The 13,811-nt window shown below is 39.1% G+C and overlaps 1 protein-coding gene across 5 annotated transcripts in view; it reads right to left on the bottom strand.

Annotated features, from left to right (window-relative positions):
- Window positions 1–13,811, bottom strand: part of MYO5A (myosin VA) — a 191,882-nt gene that overhangs the window by 92,407 nt on the left and 85,664 nt on the right. For all 5 annotated transcript variants that reach the window (XM_047862541.1, XM_047862544.1, XM_047862542.1 and 2 more), the window contains exons 5-6: window positions 11,140–11,296; window positions 6,142–6,285 (exon numbers count right to left, since the gene is read on the bottom strand). In XM_047862541.1, coding sequence (XP_047718497.1) covers window positions 6,142–6,285; window positions 11,140–11,296 — 301 coding nt within the window. The remainder of the gene's footprint in view (window positions 1–6,141; window positions 6,286–11,139; window positions 11,297–13,811) is intronic.

Below are 13,811 nucleotides of genomic sequence, written 5' to 3'. Positions count from 1 at the left end.
AGATAGCTTTGGGTAGTATTGACATTTTGACAATATTTATTCTTCCAATCCATGAGCACGGAATGTTTTTCCATTTCTTTGTATCTTCTTTAATTTCCTTCATAAGCTTTCTATAGTTTTCAGAATACAGATCTTTTACATCTTTGGTTAGAGTTATTCCTAGGTATTTTATGCTTCTTGGTGCAATTGTGAATTGGATCAGTTTCTTTATTTGTCTTTCGGTTGCTTCACTATTAGTGTATAAGAATGCAACTGATTTCTGTACATTGATTTTGTATCCTGCGACTTTGCTGAATTCATGTGTTCTAGTAGACTTTTTGTGGAGTCTATTGGGTTTTCCATGTATAATATCATGTCATCTGCAAAAAAATGAAAGCTTGACTTCATCTTTGCCAACTTTGATGCCTTTGATTTCCTCTTGTTGTCTGATTGCTGATGCTAGAACTTCCAACACTATGTTAAACAACAGTGGTGAGGGTGGACATGACTGTCGTGTTCCTGATCTCAGGGGAAAAGCTCTCAGTTTTTCCCCATTGAGGATATGTTAGCTGTGGGCTTTTCATAAATGGCTTTTATGATGTTTAAATATGTTCCTTCTATCCCGACTTTCTCGAGGGTTTTTATTAAGAAAGATTGCTGAATTTTGTCAAAGGCCTTTTCTGCATCGATTGACAGGATCATATGGTTCTTATCTTTTCTTGTATTAATGTGATGTATCACGTTGATTGATTTGCGAATGTTGAACCAGCCCTGCAGCCCAGGAATGAATCCCACTTGATCATGGTGAATAATTCTTTTTATATGCTGTTGAATTCGATTTGCTAGTATCTTATTGAGAATTTTTGCATCCATATTCATCAAGGATATTGGCCTGTAGTTCTCTTTTTTTTGCTGGGACTCTGGTTTAGGAATCAAAGTAATGCTGGCTTCATAGAATGAGTCTGGAAGTTTTCCTTCCCTTTCTATTTTTTGGAACAGCTTGAGAAGGATAGGTATTCTCTCTGCTTTAAATGTCTGGTAGAATTCCCCAGGGAAGCCATCTGGTCCCGGACTCTTATTTGTTGGGAGATTTTTGATGACTGATTCAATTTCTTCACTGGTTATGGGTCTGTTCAAGCTTTCTATTTCTTCCTGTTTGAGTTTTGGAAGTATGTGGGTGTTTAGGAATTTGTCCATTTCTTCCAGGTTGAACAGTTTGTTGGCATATAATTTTTCCCTGATAATTGCTTGTATTTCTGAGGGATTGGCTGTAATAATTCCATTTTCATTCATGATTTCATCTATTTGGGTCATCTTCCTTTTCTTTTTGAGAAGCCTGGCTAGAGGTTTATCAATTTTGTTTATTTCTTCAAAAAACCAACTCTTGGTTTCATTGATCTGCTCTACAATTTTTTTAGATTCTATATTATTCCTGCTCTGATCTTTATTATTTCTCTTCTGCTGCTGGGTTTGGGGTATCTTTGTTGTTCTGCTTCTAATTCCTTCAGGTGTGCTGTTAGATTTTGTATTTGGGATTTTTCTTGTTTCTTGAGATAGGCCTGGATTGCAATGTATTTTCCTCTCAGGACTGCCTTCACTGCATCCCAAAGCATTTGGACTGTTGTATTTTCATTTTCATTTGTTCCCATATATTTTTAAATTTCTTCTCTAATTGCCTGGTTGACCCACTCACTCTTTAGTAGGGTGTTCTTTAACCTCCATGCTTTTGGAGGTTTTCCAGACTTTTTCCTGTGGTTGTTTACAAGCTTCACAGCATTGTGGTCTGAAAGTGTGCATGGTATGATCTCAATTCTTGTATACTTATGAAGGGCTGTTTTGTGACCCAGTATGTGATCTATCTTGGAGAATGTTCCATGTGCACTCGAGAAGAAAGTATATTCTGTTGCTTTGGGATGTGGAGTTCTAAATATATCTGTCAAGTCCATCTGATCCAATGTATCATTCAGGGCCCTTGTTTCTTTATGGATCCTGTGTCTAGATGATCTGTCCATTGTTGTAAGTGGAGTATTAAAGTCACCTGCAATTACCACATTCTTATCAATACGGTTGCTTACATTTGTGATTGTTTTATATATTTGGTGGTGGGCGTATTCGGTACATAGACATTTATAATTGTTAGCTCTTCATGATGGATAGACCCTGTAATTATTATATAATGCCCTTCTTCATCGCTTCTTACAGCCTTTAATTTAAAGTCTAGTTTGTCTGATATAAGTATGGCTACTCCAGCTTTCTTTTGACTTCCAGTAGCATGATAGATAGTTCTCCATCTCCTCACTTTCAATCTGAAGGTGTCCTCAGGTCTAAAATAAGTCTCTTGTAGACAGCAAATAGATAGGTCTTGGTTTTTTATCCATTCTGATACCCTATGTCTTTTGGTTGCAGCATTTAGTCCATTTACATTCAGTGTTCTTATTGAAAGATGTGGGTTTAGAGTCATTGTGATGTCTGTAGGTTTCATGCTTGTAGTGATGTCTCTGGTACTTTGTCTCACAGGGTCCTCCTTAGGATCTCTTGTAGGGCTGGTTTGGTGGTGATGAATTCCTTCAGTTTTAGTTTGTTTGGGAAGACCTTTATCTCTCCTTCCATTCTGAATGACAGACTTGCTGGATAAAGGATTCTCAGCTGCATATTTTTTCTGTTCATCACATTGAAGATTTCCTGACATTCTTTTCTGGCCTGCCAAGTTTCAGTAGACAGGTCTGCTACTACTCTTATGTGTCTACCTTTGTAAGTTAAGGCTTTTTATTCCTAGCTGCTTTCAGAATTTTCTCTTAATCCTTGTATTTCGCCAGTTTCACTATGATATGTCATGCAGGAGATCAATTCAAGTTACGTCTAAAGGGAGTTCTCTGTGCTTCTTGGATTTCAATGCCTTTTCCCTTCCCCAGATCAGTGAAGTTCTCAGCTATGATTTGTTCAAGTACACCTTCAGCCCCTTTCTCTCTCTCTTCCTCTTCTGGAATTCGTATTATTTGGATACTGTTCTGTTTGATTGCATCACTTAGTTCTCTAATTCTCCTCTCATACTCATGGATTTTTTTATCTCTCTTTTTCTCAGCTTTCTCTTTTTCCATAATTTTATCTTCTAATTCACCTATTCTTTCCTCTGCCTCTTCAATCCATGCTGTGGTCGCTTCCATTTTATTCTGCACCTCATTTATAGCAGTTTTTAGCTCCTCATGACTATTTCCTAGTCCCTTGATCTCTGTAGCAATAGATTCTCTACTGTCCTCTATACTTTTTTCAAGCCCAGCGATTAATTTTATGACTATTATTCTAAATTCTTGTTCTATTATATTGCTTAAATTGATTTTGATCAATTTGTTAGCTGTCGCTACTTCCTGGAGTTTCTTTTGAGGAGAATTCTTTGTTTTGTCATTTTGGGTAGTCCCTGGGGTGTCCCCAAACTGCAGGGCACTTCCCCTGTACTGTCCAGAGTAACTTGTGTTGGTGGGCGGGGCCGCAGTCAGACCCAATGTCTGCCCGGAGCCCACCACTGGGGCCACAATCAGACTGGTGTGTACCTTATCTTCCCCTCTCCCAGGGGCAGGACTCACTGTGGAGTGGTGTGGCCCCTGTCTGGACTACTTGCACACTGCCAGGCTTGTGGTGCTGCTTCGATGGGATCTGGCGTATTAGCTGGGGTGAATCCGCAAGGTGCACAGGGGCGGGAGGGGCAGGCTTAGCTCGCTTTGCTGTTGGTGGTCTCCTGTGGGAGGGGTCCCTCTTCTGTGGGACTCCTGTCTACACTTGGCTCCAGAGAGTCTGTTCTCCTAGTCTTCTGGCAGTTTTCTGGGTTATTTAGGCAGATGTGGGTGGAATCTAAGCGATCAGCAGGACGTGGTGAGCCCAGCGTCCTCCTACACCGGCATCTTCCCTAGGTCTCCCTTAAGTCTTTTCTCCTCTGCTCTTCTAACATTCACATTATACCACTTCACTTTTGCAAAAGGCCTACATTAGTACCTGTTTCACTAACCAAAAGAAATCCACAGAGGATTTTTTACAGAAAAGCTAAACAGTGTTTAGTGTTTGTTTTCAGTGAGCCATTAGAGGCAGCACACACCCAGAGCAGCGAGGGTGGCCCCGCCCAGCTCCTTGGCAGGGAACTACGCTGAGCATCTCAGCATCACCCTGCCATACCTCTGAACTGTGTTTGTGAACATCTGTGCTTCATCTTGACTTATTTTGTGCATCCATTAGCAAGATGTGTCCCAAGGCATCAGAAAAGCCTAAGAGCGGTTACTTTTGGGGTCTAGCAATGCTCAAAAACTTTTCCATGTAAATTAATGGTATTTTTTCTTTGCTTTATACCATTTCAGCTTACAAAAGTTTTCATACGAACAATCTGCTTTTGGATAGCGGGGGAAACCTGTACTCAGTATTTTCTCACAGTACCTTTCAAAGTCATAGTCTTCCTAACACTTTATTTTTTTAATGTGTATTTATTTTGAAAGACAGTGAGCACAGGGAAAGGCAGAGAGAGGGGGAGAGAGAGAATCCCAAGCAGGCTTCATGCTGTCAGTGTAGAGCTTGACGTGGGCTCAACTGTGAGATCATGACCTGAGTGCAAGTTAAGAGTAGGGGCTCTACCAACTGAGTCACCCAGGCGCCCCTTCCTGACACTTTATTTATTTATTTACAAAAAAATTTTTTTTCCCTTAATGTTTATTTTTGAGAGAAAGAGAGACAGAATGTGAGTAGGGGAGGGGAAGAGAGAGAGGGAGACACAGAATCCAAAGCAGGCTCCAGGCCGTCAGCACAGAGCCCAATATGGGTTTCGAACTCACAAACCATGAGATCATGACCTGAGCTGAAGTAGGAGGCTTAATCACCTGAGCCACCCAGGTGCTCCCACTACTTAACACTTTAAATGAAAAAGAATATTCCATCTTTGCCATATGTCAGAATAGATCACCTACTGTGGTTGTTTGTAAGAAATCCACAAATGTACTACACCATCCATATCATTTTAGTTTATATATTTTAACATCAGTATTTTACAAAATAGAAAATAAATCATGTACAATTCTAATATCATTTCTTAGTATTTCCTGACAGTCCTTTTTCTACATACATACTTTAAAAAAAATATAACCGTAGTAAAACTGAATCCTTATACTCTACCACCACCAAATCCTTGAATTCTGTAGTGTATTCAGTTGACTAAAAAATAGTGTGTCCTCAAGGTCAGGTTTGATGCCCAAAGGGGGCTTATGTCTAGTAAAGAAGATTTTTTAAATTAATTTATTTATTTTGAGAGAGAGAGAAAGGCAGAGAGAGAGAGAGAGAGAGGAAAAGAGAGAGAGAATTCCAAGCAGGCTCTGCACTGTTGGCATGGAGTCTGACGTGGGGCTCGAACTCACAAACTATGAGATCATGACCTGAGCCGAAACCAAGAACTAGATGCTCAACCGACTGAGCCACTCAGGCACCTCTGGTAAAGAAGATTTTTTAACTTTCATTATTCTATCTAAACAATATATTCTAAGAGAGGAGAAGGAAGGTTAAGAGGACAAGGAACTGAGTTCAAACTGTAAGTCACTGAAAGCATATCCCAATGTCTTCCCTATCAACTGGGAAATATGAGAGTTAAGACTAAACTAAAAGCACCTTTTTTTAAATAAGCTTACCCTACCAGCATCTGTAGGAAAAGTCAAAACCATTAAACCTAGACCAGTGCTGAGTCCCAAAGATTATTAGTCTAATAGGTACTGTCCTGCCTCTGACAGGTACCATTTTACATACTGTGGTCCAAATGTGGTCTGTAGTAATATTGTCATAAGTTATCAAGACTTATAAGTTATAAGTTCAAGAGTTATCTGCAAATTAAATGCACACCAGCAGGGCACCTGGGTGGCTCAGTTGGTTAAGCGACCGACTTCGGCTCAGGTCATGATCTCACAGTTTGTGAGTTCAAGCCCCGCGTCGGGCTCTGTGCTGACAGCTCAGGGCCCGGAGCCTACTTCAGATTCTGTGTCTCCCCCTCTCTCTACCCCTCCCCTGCTCATGCTCTGTGTCTCTCCTTGAATAATAAATAAACGCTAAAAAAAAAATAGTTAAAAAAAATGCACACCAGCAAGCGTGAGCTCTGAAATTGGCAATCTAATACAAGTACTTATGGGTATCTGCCCAGCTTACCTGGAATACCACTCTGGATTTCTCTAAAAGGTAAGTTCTCATATTGGCACCAATGATTCGATATCTCTTATCAAAACCAATTTCAATATACTTCCCAAAACGGCTACTGTTATCATTCCTGGTTGTCTTAGCATTTCCAATGGACTAAGAAGCAAAGGGAAAAATAATATTTTAGAAGTATAGTTCATGACATGACATTTACAGAGTTTGTTCAGGGAGAGAAAAGACAGAATAGAACACAACCCTTTATAACTGATTCTTTTAAGAACAGAACCAATTTTGCCCCTGCAGGTACCAGGGTATGCTTTGCCCACTGTGCAACCACACAGATACTCACTAATAGTTCATATCTGTCTTGTTATTCTCTCACAAATTATTTTCAGAAACAGCAAACCTGAGCACAGTGGCTAGGGGATTTTCACACCATTTGTGGTATCAGAACACGCTCACTGAAGTCAACAAGGAAAGAAACGGATGGGAATGGGGGCTGCCAAGGCAAGACCTCTTAGTTATACACTTGGGTTTGGATTTCCTGAAAAACTTGGGCTGTGTAATATAAATAAGCTGGTTAAGACAAATTAATATTTTCATGGAGATGCTATTCCGGTGTTCAGAGCCTCATTAGCTAGAAGTTTCTATCATTTTACCCTGTGACAACAAAGGCCTTGTTGGACTGTTTATTAGCAGAGTATTAATAATTACCCACTCAATTCAAAGCCATTTTCTGAAACCAGACATACTAAAATCTGCCCTTGGAATTTGATAGTTTTCTCTATCTTGCAAAACATCTGCTATAGAATTCATAGAATGTAACTTTCTGCTAATTTTTTATATAACTATAAAAATTAAGGTAACATACGTACCACTTTTTTCAATGTTTATTTATTTATTTTGAGAATGGGGAAGAGGGGCAGAGGAAAAGACAGAGAATCTCAGGTAGGCTCCATGCTCAGCATGGAGCCTGACGTGGAGCTCAGTCTCACAGCTATGAGGTAATGACCTGAGCCAAGATCATAACCTAAGCCAAAATCAAGAGTCAGATGCCTAACTGACTGAGACACCCAGATGCCCCTCATACGTACTACTTTCTGACTTAGGTAACATGCTTCCATAAAGTTTTGTTTCAAGGCAAAGCAAAAAACAAGTGTAGTAAGAAAACCAAGTGTTCACATAATGCATATATTAAATGTTTAATAAACAATTTCACATACGATTAATACCATTTACTTGTACAAAGCCTAAGACTATCAGAATTAATATATTAAAGTCGTAGCAGAGAGAAAGGCGTGAAAATGCTCTGGTGTATTAAAAAAGCAATACAAATATAAGTGATGAAAACAGTAATAACATAGCCACAAAAAATCAACACATTAGATTCTCTGATCAAAGAAAGTACATTTTCACTCTGTGAAATACAAGGCAGATATTGTTCTATTTTGCTTTGGCAGTGAGAACACTGCTATATTTCAGATTAACATTTTAAATGGAAAGAGTGATGGAAAGCTATCTTCCAAGCAAAATAAGAGTGAACTAATATAGCCTAAGATAATTTAACAATACATTTACTTAGATATTCCCTTTCTTGATGGCATGAAAAGTACAACCAAAAAATCTCCATATATTCCAGTTATTTTTATTTTATTTAGAAAAGGAAATTAATGATAAATGCAGGATTTTCTTTCACCACTCTGTCACAGAGCAGAGGAAGACGATGTAGTAATTATGGCAATGGCAGTAATAGCCACCGAGTGTTTACCAGGCACTGTCCCAAGCACCTTTCTGCCAGCAACTAAGGAAGCTGGGGAAGGGGGCGCCACAGCCACTCCTTCCTCCCTGACTCTATTCCACCTTCCAGATGCCAGCTCTCTCCTATCTACTCAGAGTGGGAGTCAGAGAGGCCAAGCTGTCAAAACAGCACTACACTCTATGAGAATCTGCAGTGAGTAGGCCAGGGTTGAAACAAACTCCTCCCCTCTGTCTTTGAGTGAAATGTATTTAAACATAGAGCAAAGAATGGTAGAAGAAGCAAATGAAATAGAAGTCTGAAGATCTGGGTATTAGACCAGGCCCTATTACCAACTTGCCAACATTTAATCCTCTGAGAAATGCTAGTGACTCCAAGTGTAAACTGCCTAGGTGACATGAGCTCCAGGGTCCTTTTCAAAACTAAAACTATATGATGCTAAGCCTTGAACCTGGTAAGGAAAGGTCCTATATACAAACAATACCTTTTGTTCATTCCCTCTAATTGCTCCCTCTGCCTTTTAAGTACTATATTTACAACAGACCCCCTTAATGCTATTTTCATTTCAGTTAGCAAGAAACTTCTAAGGAAAAGTTTTGTGGTCTTGATTGTACTACTGATTTCAGTGAAGTGTTGAGTGAGTTCCTCCTCTTTACTAAAAGCACATAAAAGTCTTCAACTATGGTTATTAAAGATGTAAAAGAACTATTAAGATCCAGTATGCCCCAAGAATATTTCCCTGTCCCCATCTTAGGATGAAAATTTCCTAGAGAAAAGGAGGAAAAGAAAACATGAAAAAATGAGCAAAAAAGATTCATTTCTCTGTGCCTCATTTGTATTTTGCCAAAGGAGCCTATGCTGAGAATGAGCTTGCTTTCTAGAGGATAATGTGGAAATCCCCTTAGCCACTGGGCTGTGATGTTAATGTAGGACGCTCATTATCCCAGGAGTTTCAGATCACTGGAGACCCAGACATGCCATCCTTGACATCACAGTAAAGGACTCTGATATAGAGATGCAGTCTTGAGAAGCAGGTTTAAAGTTACAAACTTTCTAGGTCACATACTCAATATTTCATCTGTCTTCCTCCTATGACTGCAAACCCTTTGGTACCATTCTTAAGCCCCACATTCCACTTTAATCTTTGAAACTGGTATGCCCTCATTTGTAGTTATTGAAAATTAGTTCTCGGGGCGCCTGGGTGGCGCAGTCGGTTAAGCGTCCGACTTCAGCCAGGTCATGATCTCGCGGTCCGGGAGTTCGAGCCCCGCGTCGGGCTCTGGGCTGATGGCTCAGAGCCTGGAGCCTGTTTCTGATTCTGTGTCTCCCTCTCTCTCTGCCCCTCCCCGTTCATGCTCTGTCTCTCTCTGTCCCAAAAATAAATAAACGTTGAAAAAAAAAATTAAAAAAAAAAAAAAGAAAATTAGTTCTCTCTGTGCCAAACTTTCTTAATCCAAATTCCTTTTGAAAAACTACACAACGTAGAAGGGAATAGCTAAGCATAATTTTTTTGTTCAGTCTAGCAAACAAAGTAAATTCTTTCTAAGTACATATTAAAAAATAGTATTTGTGACCATTCTACTATCTCTCCTGCTAACACAAGTGAACTATGTATTGTGGAAAAACTGATGTACTATTTTTTGAATGAGAATATAGCAAAGTCATAAAATATGTCAATCAACTTGACATATTCTAGAAGGTTCATTCTGGACTTACATTATTATACGGTCCAGGCCTAGAAAAGGTGGGGTTCCTGGATGCCATCACAACTTAGACTGGGATATTCTGACATTAGGGACTAAGAATGAGCTAAATTATTGCCAAATACAGAGAATTTGTTGTTGTGACCAAAAACAGTCAAACTGATGGTAAGAAGCAAAGCAAAGGCCTGTTGTTTTCTGCCCCAAACCCAAAACATGGCTCTACAGATTATATTTCCCCAATATTAACTGTGGCATCCAGCACTACAGTTGGCATCTGTAGCTTAAATTCTTTCGAAATCTTAATATCTGCTTAAATTCTCTACTACTCTTTTTGGCATAAACCTCTGTTTCCCCCAGTCTGTGCCACTTCAGAAAGCTTCTCCAGTTCTCTTTCCACAGTGCACTTAGCCCAGGAAGCCCCATAACTTCCCCAGCATATCCTGTCCTCTCAATCCCAAGAACAGAAGTTCCGCTGCTCTGGAGGACAGCCCTGTGGGCAAGGGGTCACAGCACTCTGTTCTGAAGTGTCACACATGGCACTGCAAACCAGGCACAATTACCTCTGGACTGATTATTGCAAAAACCACTTGTACCACAGGTGCACCAGGCCAGTTCTAAACTCCGTCTGTGTTTGGGTGACAAATAAGGCTTGACAAAGGAAAAAAACAGGAATAAACAATGCTGACTTGAATTCTCAATGAGAAAGGTTTGTTCCTGTCTAAAATAATTTCTCTCCATTATTAATGAGAAATACTTTTCTCCATTTAATGGGACTACTTGCAAAAATGTTTGACTTTCTTAAAATCGTATTAATAGACAGATAATTATCTAACTACAAATCCTGGAATATTCAAATTCTCACACAAACAGGTCCACTTTCTTTGGAATGAGCATTTCCACTCTGTATACATATTTCACCTTTTAAAGCACATCCTTTTGTAGTTGTCCTTTCTCAGGAATTTATTAAATTGTACTGAATTTCTTTTTCTAGCCTACAGCTTTGTGATATGCTAGACAAAAACAAGAAGAAAAATGTTCATAAGATCATGACTTAAGCTTATAGTTAAAATCTGGGGGAAAAATATAGAAAAGGCTAACAGGTTGTACTAAGTATAGAAAATGAAATGTGGGCAAAGGGATGATAAAATTCTTCATGCTTGAGCATGGAGAATCCTATGAACTCAGAATTAGAGGGAAATGAGGAACACACTTCTACTACAAGGAACAATAGATAGGAGTCAAATAACTCGGAGAATAGAAATTTAGAAAATGAAATACCACTACCAGCTATTTAGAGGCAACAATTCAAAGGTAGGTTAAAAGTGCAGGATTATGGAATAAAGTAAATGCCTCCATAGCTGGGCTTTACTCAAATGTCTACCTTACTGACTTTTTACTTTTCTGAGGTCTCTTCTTACTAATATGTGGAAAAGTATTTTCCTACTTTTAGTGGCCAGGACATCCTCAACTTTCTTACATGTGCTGTTTCAATTTTTTGGGCATGTTTCTTAAGAAAATATAGTAGCAAGGTCAAGGCTGCTGCTGTCTTACCTCCATAATGGGGTTGGAGGCCAAGACCTTTTCCTCAACATTGGCTTCACTGGCAGAACCACTTACAGTTGCAAAGTATCGCATGGCATACTTAGCTGAAACTGTTTTCCCTGCCCCAGACTCTCCACTTACGATGATGGACTGATTTCGTTCATCTCTGTAAAACAAAGAAGAGTAACTGTCAGTGCTGCCCACTCCTGAATGTTATTAACATTATTTCCTCTGTGCTCTCATCAAAGAGCCATGGTGAATTTCTCCTGGTTCATATGTCCAGCAATGTGGGAAGGAACATAAGAATGATATTTCCTAATAAAAGTAACTACTTACAGGGGCATCTGGGTGGCTCAGTCAGTTAAGCATTTGACTCTTGATTTTGGCTCAGGTCACTATCTCACAGGTTTGTGAGTTTGAGCCCCACAGTGGGCTCTGTGCTAACAGTGCAGAGCCTGCTTGGGATTCTCTCTCTCTCTCTCTCTCTCTCTCTCTCTCTCTCTGACCTTCCCCTACACACATGTGCATTCTCTAAATAAATAAATAAATAAATAAATAAATAAATAAATAAACTTAAAAAAATAACTACTCATAAACTAGTAATGAACAGAGAGAGGGAAGAAGATATAAAGCATTGAATCAGAGAACATCACATCTGAGGTGAACCTGTAATAGAGGGTCTCTGAATTTTTTGTGTGTACATGTCTCAAACACATTATTTAATTTCTGGATAATAATTCTAGTATACTACAGTACTGTTGTCAATCACCTCAGAAGAGAAAGGAGCCACAGCAAGGGAATTTAAAAGAAATCCTATTAAAATTATAAATTGTCTAGTATTTAACAGTCCTTAAAGTAATGTCTCCCACGAACTCCAGCTTCTGCTGAAAGTGTCCTCATTAGTAGAGAAGAAACGCTTCATTTATTTGTTGGTGATTTGTTCAAATATGTCACAACTCAAAAACTACTATTACCTCTTTAATTCACCCACACAATGACTCAAAAACTCTGATATACTTGCTCATAAGACTATCATTTCTTTGAGGATAAAGACCTAGATAATCTTTACCTTTAATATCCAGCACCTAATCCAGAGCCCGACACATCACAGAAACTCAATAAATGTGTATTGATTATAAGTAAATAAAACTTCAATGAGCAACCTAGCCTAAGAATAAATCTTTCTGTTTAGACTACAATTTCTACTAGGACAGAAGTAGGAAATTGTACTTCCTAAGATGGAACCTGCAATCAGCTTTTTATCAAAATAACAGAACAAGTACATAAAGGTGGTATCATTTTTGCCCTTAATTTGCAAAGGGACAGGATCAGGATGATATCAAAGATTTTTAGTGGGACTATCCTACAAGGCCACAAGATGGGGAGGTTATTCTACTATAGAAGATGATCTTTTTATCTTTAAAAGGAGACTTATTTATCCAACAAATATACCTACTACACCTATCAAACACCTACTACATGCCAAACATTGTGCTAAATACTAGGGATACAAATTAAATAAGCTGGGATCCGTGTCCTCAGTGGTGAACGGTCTAACAGGAATGAGAGACCTAGTAATTCAAGATTATAATACTTGTGATGGGGCACTGAAAGGAGGAAGAGGTGATCAGGGAAGGCTCCCTAGAGAAGATATCAGAACAAGGTCTAGAATGATAACTAGGAAAAAGCAAGGGACGAGGAAGTCAGAAAGGAAACATACCAGGGAAAAGAGACAACAAAATAAAAGCTCAGAAGCATGAGAAGTTATAATTATAATTATAATGAGAAGTTATAATTCAATTTTGCTGGAACATGGAGTTATGACAGATAAGGTTGCAGAAATGACCAAGAACATGATCACAAAGTTCTTACATGAGAGGTTAAGGAATCTGAAGTTTACCTAAAAATGATGGAGTGCCATTATAGGGTTTTACACAGAAAATAACACAATCTAATTAGTAAAAATCACTCTGGCAGCAATATGGACTATGGGCAGCAGGGTGTCCAGATGTAAAATTATCAAAGTGTGAGTAAAGGTTGTGGTGGTCCTGACTGAGAGAGGTAGATGGGTTTCAGAGACACCAAAGTGATAGAATCCACAGTACTTGGCAGTAAATTTTCAAAGTAGAAATTTAGGACTTTTCTGAGGAAAAGTTTCTTTTTCTTTTGAGAAATGAGGCTAACTGTCTTATTTTATAGACCTTGAAAAATACAGTAGGAGGGGCGCCTGGGTGGCGCAGTCGGTTAAGCGTCCGACTTCAGCCAGGTCACGATCTCGCGGTCCGTGAGTTCGAGCCCCGCGTCAGGCTCTGGGCTGATGGCTCAGAGCCTGGAGCCTGTTTCCGATTCTGTGTCTCCCTCTCTCTCTGCCCCTCGCCCGTTCATGCTCTGTCTCTCTCTGTCCCAAAAATAAATAAACGTTGAAAAAAAAAAATTTAAAAAAAAAAAAAATACAGTAGGAGTACGCAGTTCAGGCCTGAGTATGCACACTTACATCACATTACCAGGACAGATAGCAGCCTATTCCTAACACCCAGACTCCCATATTGTGGGGAAAATCAGGAGGATCAAGGTGACACACTAAGGAATGTTTAATTTGTATAGTACAAGCTTGCATGTAATCCCCATTTTTATGACACATCATGGAATCTCATACTCATCATCTCATCATCTTTCTTTTT

This window comes from Prionailurus viverrinus, chromosome B3 (genome assembly GCF_022837055.1).
Source record: "Prionailurus viverrinus isolate Anna chromosome B3, UM_Priviv_1.0, whole genome shotgun sequence".
NCBI lineage: Eukaryota > Metazoa > Chordata > Mammalia > Carnivora > Felidae > Prionailurus > Prionailurus viverrinus.
Note: the sequence above shows the minus strand (reverse complement) of the source record. Positions and strands in the feature narration are given on the sequence as shown.